General features: G+C 42.9%; 1 protein-coding gene across 3 annotated transcripts in view; it reads left to right on the plus strand.

Moving 5' to 3' along the window:
• Positions 1-12,205, plus strand: part of me1 (malic enzyme 1, NADP(+)-dependent, cytosolic) — a 409,773-nt gene that overhangs the window by 133,663 nt on the left and 263,905 nt on the right. For all 3 annotated transcript variants that reach the window (XM_067984787.1, XM_067984785.1, XM_067984786.1), the window contains exon 3: positions 8,675-8,824. In XM_067984787.1, the coding sequence (XP_067840888.1) occupies positions 8,675-8,824 (150 nt within the window). The remainder of the gene's footprint in view (positions 1-8,674; positions 8,825-12,205) is intronic.

Consider the following 12,205-nt stretch of genomic DNA (forward strand, 5'->3'; position numbering starts at 1 on the left):
AATTGTTGGCCCACACATTGTAGGTCCACGCAAATTCCTTTGAATTCCAGTCTGTTGGTGGTGTACATGCTGCTTTGATAGACGTGCCTGAAATAACAATTTTATGCTCTCCCTATCCCTTTGTTTGAACGGATTGTTGTCTTTGAAAGTACTTGTAAGTTGAGTGTTAACAGTAGCAGCAAGAGTTGAATAAAGATATGATTACGTTTAAAATGTTTTGGCTGTTTATGGGTAAAAACTTAAACATTATACATATTCCTGTAACAAGTTCATCAAATCTAGAATGAATATACAGACTGTTTATTTGTTCATGGGATGTGGATGTCGCTGGCGAGGCTAGAATTTATTGTCTATCCCTAATTGCCCGAGAGAAGGTGGTGGTGAGCCGCCGCCTTGAAACACTGCAGTCCGTGTGGTGAAGGTTCTCCCACAGTGCTGTTAGGAAGGGAGTTCCAGGATTTTGACCCAGCGACTATGAAGGAACGGTAATATATTTCCAAGTCGGGATGGTGTGTGACTTGGAGGGAAACGTGCAGGTGGTGTTCCCATGTGCCTGCTGCCCTTCACCTAGGTGGTAAAAGTCACTGGTTTGGGAGGTGCTGTCGAAGAAGCCTTGGCGATTTGCTGCAGTGCATCCTGTGGATGGTACACATTGCAGCCAGAGTGTGCCGGTGGTGAAGGGGGTGAAAGTTTAGGGTGGTGCATGGGGTGCCAATCAAGCGGGCTGCTTTGTCCTGGATGGCGTTGAGCTTCTTGAGTGTTGTTGGAGCTGCACTCATCCAGGCAAGTGGAGAGTATTCCATCACACTCCTGACTTGTGCCTTGTAGATGGTAGAAAGGCTTTGGGGAGTCAGGAGGTGAGTCACTTGCCACAGAATACCCAGCCTCTGACCAGCTTTTGTAGCCACAGTATTTATGTGGCTGGTCCAGTTAAGTTTCTGGTCAATGGTGACCCCCAGGATGTTGGTGGGGGATTCGGTGACGGTAATGTCGTTGAATGTCAAGAGGAGGTTGTTAGACTCTCTTGTTGGAGATGGTCATTGTCTGGCGCGAATGTTACTTGTCACTTATGAGCCCAAGCCTGGATGTTGTCCAGGTCTTGCATGCGGACTTGGACTGCTTAATTATCTGAGGGGATGCGAATGGAACTGAAAACTGTGCAGTCATCTGCGAACATCCCCATTTCTGACCTTTATAATGGAAGGTAGGTCAATGATGAAGCAACTGAAGATGGTTGGGCCTAGGACACTGCCCTGAGGAACTCCTGGGGCTGAGATGATGGGCTGAGATGTTTGGCCTCCAACAACCACTACCATCTTCCTTTGTGCTAGGTAAGACTCCAGCCACTGGAGAGTTTTCCCCCTGATTCCCATTGACTTCAATTTTACTCGGGCTCCTTGGTGCCACACTCTGCCAAATGCTGCTTTGATGTCAAGGGCAGTCACTCTAGTCTTGCCTCACCTCTGGAATTCAGCACTTTTTTGTCCATGTTTGGACCAAGGCTGTAATGAGGTCTTGAGCCGAGTGGTCCTGGCAGAATCCAAACTGAGCATTGGCGAGTGTCGTTTGATAGCACTGTCGATGACAAATTCCAACACTTTGCTGATGATTGAGTGTAGACTGATGGGGCGGTAATTGGCCGGATTGGATTTGTCCTGCTTTTTGTGGACAGGACATACCTGGGCAATTTTCCACATTGTCGTGTAGATGCCAGTGTTGTAGCCATACTGGAAGAGTTTGGCTAGAGGTGCAGCTAGTTCTGGAGCACAAGTCTTCAGCGCTACAACCAGGATGTTGTCGGGGTCCATATCCTTTGCTGTATCCAGTGCACTCAGCCGTTTTGTGATATCACATGGAGTGAATCGACTTGGTTGAAAACTGGCTTCAATGATGGTGGGGATATCGGGAGGAGGCAGAGATGGATCATCCACTCTGCACTTCTGGCTGAAGACTCCCTCAAGAAAAGAGGAAACCTTAAGACTTTTTGGCAGCCAGTGACTTTCACTTTAGATTGCCCTCATTCTTGATCTTAACTGACCAATAGCGAATCCTTCAAGACTAGTTTTTGCTGTGTAGAATATAAAATTAGTTAAAAGAAGCAAAGTGGCTTAGAGCACCCGCATATGAAATATTGTCCTAGCTGTCACTGAAATTAACTAGAAAATGGGGCTGGCCTTGGACGTGGCACTTAAGCTTGACACAATGTAAAGTCAGCTAATTTAAATATTTTTGTACTCTCATACTGTCCATCTCCATGAGAGCTGCATGAGGTGAAGGTGTTGCGAAAATTGCTGAAAACAATGCAAGTAGGATTTCCCTGAGCTTTAAGATGTTCTGTGATCTTGCATAAAACCACAGCCTGGCCTATGTGTTCCTCAAAAAAGTCAAATCCAGCCTTTTCCTTTCTTATTAGTTCATGGACCTCCCAAAGTACTTGAGAGATATATATGCTCAGGCCACTTGGATAACCACCTTTTTAAGAGCCATTGTTTAGAACATAAGAACATAAGAAATAGGAGCAGGAGTAGGCCATCCGGCCCCTTGAGCCTGCTCCGCCATTCAACAAGATCATGGCTGAATACCTCAACGCCATTTTCCTGCACTATCCCTTGATGCCTTTAATATCTCGTAATCTATCGATCTCTGTTTTTAATGTACTCCGAGCCTCCCCAGCCCTCTGGGGTAGAGAATTCCAAGGTTCACCACCTTCTGAGTGAAGAAATTTCTCCTCATCTCAGTCCTAAATGGCCTGCCCCTTATTCTGAGACTCTGGACTCCCCAGTCAGGGGAAACATCCTCCTTGCATCTACCCTGTCGAGCCCTGTAAGAATTTTGTATGTTTCAATGAGTCATCTCTCATCCGTCTAAACTCCAGAGAATACAGGCCTAGTCTGCTCAATCTCTCCTCCATATGACAATCCCACCATCCCAGGTATCAATCTGGTGAACCTTCATTGCACTCCCTCTATATGGTAAGTATATCCTTGGGTAAAGAGACCAAAATTGTACACAATACTCCAGGTGTGGTCTCACCAAGGCCCTATATATAACTGCAGTAAGATATCTTTACTCCTGTACTCTCATCCTCTTGTAATAAAGGCCAACATACCATTTGCCTTCCTAATTGCTTGCTGCACCTGTATGTTAGCTTTCAGTGATTCATGTACAAGGACACCCAGGTCCCTTTTGAACATCAACATTTCCCAATCTCCATTTAAAAAAAAATATTCTGCCTTTTGTTTTTCCTACCAAAGTGGATGACTTCACATTTTACCACATTATATTCCATCTGCCATGTTCTTGCCCACTCACCTTAGCCTGTCTATATCCCCTTGAAGCCTCTTTGCATCCTCGTCACAACTCAAATCCTGTCTAGTTTTGTGTTGTCAGCAAACTTGGAAATATTACATTTGGTCCCCTCATCCAAATCATTGATCTATTGTGACTAGCTGGGGCCCAAGCACTGATCCCTGTGGTACCCCACTAGTCAGTCTGCCAACCTGAAGACCTGTTTATTCCTACTCTGTTTTCTGTCTGTTACCTCTGTGGGACCTTGCTGTGCACAAACTGGCAGCTGCATTTCCTTGCATAGTGGCCTTGAAGTACTTTGAGATATGCTAAAGTTGTGACAGGCACGATATAAATTCTTTAAGTTTTTTACCGTCTGAAATCTCATGGGCTTGAAGCTCGAGTATTATAGGTGAGGCTTTATTGTGGATCCAAACTGTTGTGGCCACAGTGACTGCCTTTTCTCAGCTCTTGGTTGCTCCGTTGAGTTTCTCTTCACCCCCAACTGCACCTCCTGCAGTACTGCCAAACTGCAGTTTCCTTCCCACCTCCATTGTAGTCTCTGACTCTCCATGAGCAAAGCCATAGGAAATTCACAACTTGTACAGTAAAAGCAGGACTATATTGCAGCATTATAACTTTTTCTCAATTAGTTTGCATTGCTAAAGTATAAATGCTGCTTTCTTTTTTTAAAAAAAAAAGTAATGATTATCTGTATAATTTTTGGTGTGAATGCTGGCTGTTTAATCAAGTTTCTCGATTTTAAGAGAACTTGCGTATTCTTAATTTTGATTTATCAGAAGTGAGGACACTTTGTTTTAAAGCTTGGATTCCTTTCCCACATCTATTGTGATTCTCTTCCCACCCCCTATCCCTTGCATCCTAAAAATTAGAAAGGGTGTGGTCAATGTTCTCCCCAATGATTGGCCGACATGAAATGTCAGTTTTCTGCCCGCTGTCTCCATTCTCCCGCCTCCCTTAAGATAGAGTGCTCTGCTATTAAGTACTTGATAGTGGTAGAGGGCAAGTGAAATTCAGTCAATGAAGCTAGTAGATAGAGTTCTAATGACCTGTTTAGCTGGGATTTGAATTCAAGCCCAAATTTTAAGCCGTTAAAAGGTTATGCATGTTTCTAATGAGACTTGAGTAGCTTAAGTTAATTTGAGTAAATATCGTGACAAAAGGAATAGTATATTTTTAAAAGGTGTTTCATTTGCCTTTAGGAATACAAAATACTATTAAATAGATACTGAACTTCTAGGCACATATTGTAGCTGCTTACACGTTATTCCATTAGAGGTTGGAAGTGCCCAGCAATCTGGGTTCACGTTGTGCAGGTCAAAGTTTAAGAAATTCAATTAGTGTGCAGGATACTGACAGACTTCAGGAGGATATAGATAGACTGGTGAAATGGGCAGATGCATGGTAGATGAAATTTAATGCAGAGAAATGTGAAGTGATTCATTTTGGTAGGAAGAATGTAGAGAGGAAATATAAACTAAATGGTACAATTTTGAAGGGCTGCAGGAACAGAGAGACCTGGAGGTGTACACAAGTCTTTGAAGATGGCAGGACAATGAGAAGGCTGTTAAGGCATACGGGATCTGTGGCTTCATCAGTAGAGGCAGAGAGTACAAAAGCAAGGAAGTTATGCTAAACGTTTATAAAACATTAGTTATGCTCCAGCTGGAATATTGTCCAATTCTGGGCACTGCACTTTAGGAAGGATGTCAAGGCCTTGGAGAGGGTGCAGAGGAGATTTACTAGAATGGTACCAGGGATGAAAGAATTCAGTTATGTGGAGGGACTAGAGAAACTGGGGTTGCTGCTCTTAGAGCAGGGAACATTTGATAGAGGTGTTCAAAATCATGAAGGGTTTTAATAGAGTAAATAAAGAGAAACTATTTCCAGTGGCTGAAGGGTCAGTAACCAGAGGTCACAGATTTAAGGTAATTGGCAAAAGAACCAGAGGTGACATCAGGAAAAATTTTTATGCAGTGAGTTATGATCTGGAATGCATTGCCTGAAATGGTGGTGGAAGCAGATTTAATCGTTACTTTCAAAAGGAATTGGATAAATACTTGAAGGGGAAAAATTTGCAACACTATGGGGGGGTGGGATGGAGGGGAGCAGGGGAGTGGGACTGATAGGCCAGCTCTTTCAAAGCTGGCACAGGCATGATGGGCCGAATGGCCGGCTTCTGTACTGTAGCATTCTATGATTTTATGCCAATTTTGTACTACCAAGTTCTAATGACAATCTTCATGCAACCTTTTGCTACTATCGCTTGTAAAGTCCAAGACCGAAGGAAAAAATTGTTCAGTGATGCAACTGAAAATTTGGAGCTTCAAGTTTCTTTTTGTTTATACTTTTTTGGGGAGAATCCATTGTTTATACTTTTTGGGTCAGATTCCATTATGTCCCAAGAAACCCAAACTGACCAAATTCAGCTTATCCTTTAATTTTTGTGCTTTTATTTTGTGCTTCTCCTTAATAGAGTTTGGGGGTCATGTAATGGTCTCAAATGAAGACCCAGGCCTTAGATTTACATCTCTGACACCACATTTTCATCACAGTAGAATGTACACTAAAATTTGGCTATGTAACTTACAAAACTGTTTGATTTCTATTGCAAGATGAGCTATTTTCCAGAGGTGAGAGTGACTGCCCTTGACATCAAGGCAGCATTTGACGGAGTGTGGCACCAAGGAGCCCTAGTAAAATTGAAGTCAGTGGGAATTGGGGAAAACTCTCCAGTGGCTGGAGTCATACCTAGCACAAAGGAAGATGGTAGTGGTTGTTGGTGGCCAATCATCTCAGCCCCAGGAGTTCCTCAGGGCAGTGTCCTAGGCCCAATCATCTTCAGCTGCTTCATCAATGACCTTCCCTCCATCATAAGGTCAGAAATGGGGATGTTCGCTGATGATTGCACAGTGTTCAGTTCCATTCGCGACCCCTCAAATAATGAAGCAGTCCGAGCCCGCATGCAGCAAGACCTGGATAACATCCAGGCTTGGGCTGATAAGTGGCAAGTAACATTTGTGCCAGACAAGTGCCAGGCAATGACCATCTCCAATAAAAGAGTCTAACCACTTCCCCTTGACATTCAACGGCATTACCATCGCTGAATCCCCCATCAACATCTTGGGGGTCACCATTGACCAGAAACTTAACTGGACCAGCTATATAAATATTGTGGCTACAAGAGCAGGTCAGAGGCGAGTGACTCACCTCCTGACTCCCCAAAGCCTTTCCACCATCTACAAGGCACAAGTCAGGAGTGTGATGGAATACTCTCCACTTGCTTGGATGAGTGCAGCTCCAACAACACTCGAAGCTCGACACCATCCAGGACAAGCAGCCCGCTTGATTGACACCCCATCCGCCACCCTAAACATTCATTCCCTTCACCATTGGCGTACTGTGGCTGCAGTGTGTACCATCCACAGGATGCACTGCAGCACCTCCCAAACCTGCGACCTCTACCACCTAGAAGAACAAGGGCAGCAGGCACATGGGAACAACACCACCTGCACGTCCCCCCTCCAAGTCTCACACCATCCCGACTTGGAAATATATCGCCGTTCCTTCATTGTCGCTGGGTCAAAATCCTGGAACTCCCTAACAGCACTGTGGGAGAACCTTCAGCACACGGACTGCAGTGGTTCAAGAAGGCGGCTCACCACCACCTTCTGGGCAATTAGGGATGGGCAATAAATGCCGGCCTCGCCAGCGAAGCCCACATCCCATGAACGAATGAAGTGTTACGATACTAAATGGACATTTCTGCAGTCTTTGACTGTTCCCTTCTCTACGTATTCGTGGCCAAATGCTGAAAGTTCTGTCGGCTGGCTTCCTTTGCCAACTTCCACTAAGTAGGCAACCTACTGAAGCAACATTAGAACAATTTCAATGTCGTCAGTAATGAAGGGTTATCCAAAATGGGCAGTGAATCCAGTACTTTATTTTCAATATTCTATTCCAGCATTGAAGCAGTGGTAGGGAATGAATGTAGGCTTCATAACTGGTCTGATATATCCTTGCCAGGCATTCACAAACACATTGCAGCAAAGGGATCTCTGAATAACAGTCAGGAGTGGGATGTCTGGCTAATGTCTAATTGCTGTTCCAGTTGAGATGAACTATTTAAGCGTCAACAAGGGATTGAACACTGATCTTTACCCTTCTGTGTGCCTTCAGTTTGGCTTGTATTTACCCACTGAGTAATAAGGGGAATGAATTGCGACTCTGCACAATGAGATCGCAAAGGGTACAAAATTCATAAATATTTTGGAGACCCATTTTACTTAAAGGATATCTGTATACAGAATCCACTTAACCATTTTGAAATTATGACAGCAACATCACATGAAGTGCAGAATATTGTAGTATAATTCCTGTGTTGATTATGAAGTGAAAAATATATATTTTGTGTTCATCCACTCATATGGATGCAAGTTGACAAGTCATTACTGTTGTACCCTTGATAGTGAATGCTGCAAGTTAAATGAATTGTAGAGATTCATTGAAGGGTGCTTCCTGCAACTTGCCTTTTTTTTGTTAGCATTTATTATGGCCTCGGAGTGATGACTTTATTTGTAATTGGCGAATTTGACTGCTCCTGCTGTGATCATGTCCATTAGGAACATGAGTGGTAATTTCCAAACTCACTTTACAGCTACCATACAATAAACTTTTACCCATAAATATGTGCAGGATTCAAGCCCAGATTCCCAAGGTTAAAAATAGGAATGTTGAAACAGGAGTAGGCCATTTAGCCCCTCGAGTCTGTTCAGCCATTCAGTGAGATCACGGCTGATCTGTGACCTAACTCTCTATACCTGCCTTAGCCCCATATCCCTTAATACCCTTGGTTAACAAAAATCTATCCATCTCAGATTTAAAATTAACAGTTGCTAGCATCAACTGCCGTTTGTGGAAGAGTTCCAAACTTCTACCATCCTTTTGTGTGTAGAAGTATTTTCTAACTTCCCTCCTGAGAGTCCAGGCTCTAATTTTTAGGCTATGTCCCCTAGTCCTGGACTCTCCAACCAGCAGACATAATTCAGATATATTATGGCAGCCAGTTCTCAAAAGGTAATTAAATTAGATTGAAAGATTATGTTCACTATTGCAGATATATTTAGCTTTTAAAACCTCAATTGGTAAAACCTTTGTCCCTTTATGCTCAATTGGAAGAATAAAGCAATAAGAAAATGTCCTAATTAAGTGGTCACATTTTAGTGCCACTACAGGTTTAAAAACAATTATATAGTTTAAAAAAAAATCTACTAGCATTCTGCTTTTTATAATGTGTAATTGAATATGTTCTCATCTGCTTTTATTGCTACAAAATTATTTTATTGTACTTTTTTATTGTTTTAAGGTACATATTTCTAATGGCCCTTCAAGACCGAAATGAAAAGCTTTTCTACAGAGCGCTGACTTCAGACATTGAGAGATTCATGCCCATTGTTTACACACCCACTGTGGGCCTGGCTTGTCAACAATATGGACTTGCATTTCGCAGACCAAGGTAAATGTCTGTTTTCACAAGACGTGTGCTGCAGTGCATCAATTTGTGCTACAAACTATAAGAAAACATATCTGTTCATTTTGCAGTGGCATTCACAATTATAGCTGTTATCAATGTATTAGTTGGGCACCAGTAGGTTTAATAACAGATCAGTAACTATTTAAGTGCACTGTAATAAGTAGATGTAGTCCGGTGCTGACACGATCTGTGTTGCTCATTACACCTGAGACTAAAATGTTGGTGGTCAGAGGGATTTGGGTGTCCTTGTACATGACTCACAAAGTTAACATGCAGGTACAGCAAGCAATTAGGAAGGCAAATGGTATGTTATACTCCAGCCCCCTTGAAAGTAAGGATGTCTTGCTGTAATTATATAGGGCCCTGGTGAGACTACACCTGGAGTACTGTGTACAGCTTTGGTCTCCTTACCTAAGGAAAGGTATACTTGCCTGAGAAGGGGGTACAACGCAGGTTCACTAGATTGATTCCTGGGATGAGGGTTGTCCTATGAGGAGAGACTGAGTAGAATGGGCCTACATTCTCTGGAGTTTAGAAGAATGAGAGGTGATCTCATTGAAATGTATGAAATTCTTAGGGGGCTTGATTTCCCCTGGCTGGAGAGTCTAGAACTGGGATCATAGTCTCAAGATAAGAGGCTGGCCATTGAGGACTGAGATGAAGAGCAATTTCTTCACTCGGAGGGTTGTGACTCTTGGGAATTCTTTATCCTAGATAGCTGGATGCTCGGTATATTTAAAAACTGAGATCGATAGATTTTTGGACACTAAGGGAATCGAAGTATCGGGTGGGAAAGTGGAGTTGAGGTAGGTGAGCCATGATCTTATTGAATGGCTGAGCCGGATCGGGGCCATACGGCCTACTCATGTTCCTATTTCCCTTGTTATATGGATGTTTCCACACTGCCTAAAATAAACACTAACTTTAAAAATATACTTGTACTTCACTGGACAAACATACTAATGTACATGCCATATAGAGATGGCTCTTCATGTAGCTATGTTGATTATCGCAGCAATAAACTTTTTATGCTACCGAATCATTCCAGGCCACCACAGGGATTCATCTGCCAGTCTGCAATCCACAGATGTATCAAACATGAGGCACCACCATCACTCATTGCTGTATGGGCAAGAAATTGGGACTCAGCTGGGCCAGCCTTCAAAAGGGAAATCATCAGAGGAAAGCCTCGGACTGTTCCTCGGCTGCAATGTCCACTTGCTCCTTCTTTGCTCTTACCCAGTGCTCCATCCTTAAACTTGCTATCTAAATGATCCAGTGTGCTTAGATCTATGATGCTTACACCCAGGTGGTGTGTGTGATGAAACCTACAGTGAAGTGCTGAAGTCCTGACTGCCACCAGATGATGCAAATTTATCTTGAATACCTTTTTATAGGAAGAATAAAGGAAGATGTGTTGCAATGGTTTCCAGGATAGAATACTTACAGATGTAAAATGCCAACATACTATGCCATTCTATTGTGCAGTCACTTGCCTTTGTTATTGAGTGTATGTGTTGGGTAACAATGAGACTAAGAAAAGGATACTTGCTGGTTGGTGGCAGCACACCTTCTAAACATTCTATCCCCAACACAGACCTGAGGCCAAAAATGCTAAGGGCCAACAATGTTCAATTGCTTCATCAAATCTGGACAGTGGTGTCAAATTCAGAGTACCCCAGTGATGTGACTCTGCTCCCGATAGTTCTGTGCAGCTTTCTCCTGGAAGCAAGAACGCATTCCAATGTTAGAAATTAGCAGAGCAGCCAGATAACCATCTGTCTAGCCAGTCCACATCCTTTTTTGAGTCGAATCCATTTCATCATATATATAATTCCTGGTGGCAGTGCTGCTTCAACCTTTCAACATCTGTGTCACACAGTGCAAGCTACTTGTGTACCCCACAGTGTTCCTTTCAGGTTTTAGTCCTATAAAAGTGTGCATGGAAAAGGGGGAATAAATTCTGCTTTACCTGCTACCTCCTCGAGCATGTTGTACCTTCTTAGAATTTCTGGTTTGCTCCATGCAGTCTACATTCTAAGTGAAATAATATATGCAAAGTTGCATGCACTCACTTCGGCTGAATATGTGCATTGGCCTAGTAAATCTGTCCAATTGCAGACATGTGTATTGTTGACTTAGCTGAAACTAGTATAGAATCATAGCAATCTCAACAGAAATTGAGAGAATTCAGCCCATTCTGCCTTTGGCAGTGCTGGCTCCATATCACAGCTTTTAGCTCTAATCCCATTTTCCTGCTCTTTCCTTATGCTGTTTTAATTTTTTGCAAATGTTTATCCAATTCCCTCTTAAATGTCATTGACTTGGCTTCAATAGCCATTTATGTTGAAACATTCCATATTCTATTCTTTTGTGTGGAAAAAATAATATTGTTGCAGTTCATATTGCCAGAGCAATTTTGGCTACAAAAAAAAGTGGACACTGCAACCAGTATATTTTCTCCTGTCCGCTCTGGGGGCAATCAAATATATAGCTCACATGTGAGTCAATTAGTGGGGACTTGTGACTGAATGTGACTGTAGCAGTCAAGGTGGTTTGGACAGATAATAGATAATTTGAGTCAAATTAAAATTTTAAGATTTGTCACATAAATGGAATACTCTTAAATACCAATAAATACATATTCATTTTCCCCATATTTTCTGGTGAGACAGATGTGAGATCTAGAGGGATGAGTAGGGTGGCCCTTTCCCATCCCTGATTTTATGTTTTGAACTAGTAATGTCAAATTTTGATATATACATGTTGGCAGGTTATCGCTAACGAAAAATTAGAGCTGGTGTAAGTCAACTGGTAGGATTTTGTTATGAACAAATGTGCATTCTCTCTCCATAGTACAGCAGTGCTGCGAATACTTGCCAAGAGCCAGCTTTGGAGCAGATGGTGAAAGAGCTGGTACTTAAAATGGAAGTCAATCACTCTGCGATGAGTTGCTCACCTCTTGACCACCACCACCCCCACCCCCAAACCTCTCTACCATATACTGGCCTCTGATCATGAGTCTAATAGAATACTCACTACTTAATTGGGTGGGTGCAGCTACAACAGCACTGGAGAAGCTCAACACAATCCAGCTTGATCAGAGTCCCTGCCGCTGGACACAATATCCACCGGTGCACTATGGCTGCAATATGTACGATCCACAGGATGCACTGCAGCAACTTTTGACATTGCCTCCCTCCGATGTGACCTCTGTCACCAAGAATGACAGGAGCAACATTGTTGTGGGAACACCGTCTCCAATTTTCCTTCCAAGTTGCATGCCAACTTGAATTGGACGAGTAGTGCTGTTCCTTCATTGTCGCTGGATAAGAATCCTGGAATTCCCTGCTTCCCACATTG

This window comes from Heptranchias perlo, chromosome 5 (genome assembly GCF_035084215.1).
Source record: "Heptranchias perlo isolate sHepPer1 chromosome 5, sHepPer1.hap1, whole genome shotgun sequence".
NCBI lineage: Eukaryota > Metazoa > Chordata > Chondrichthyes > Hexanchiformes > Hexanchidae > Heptranchias > Heptranchias perlo.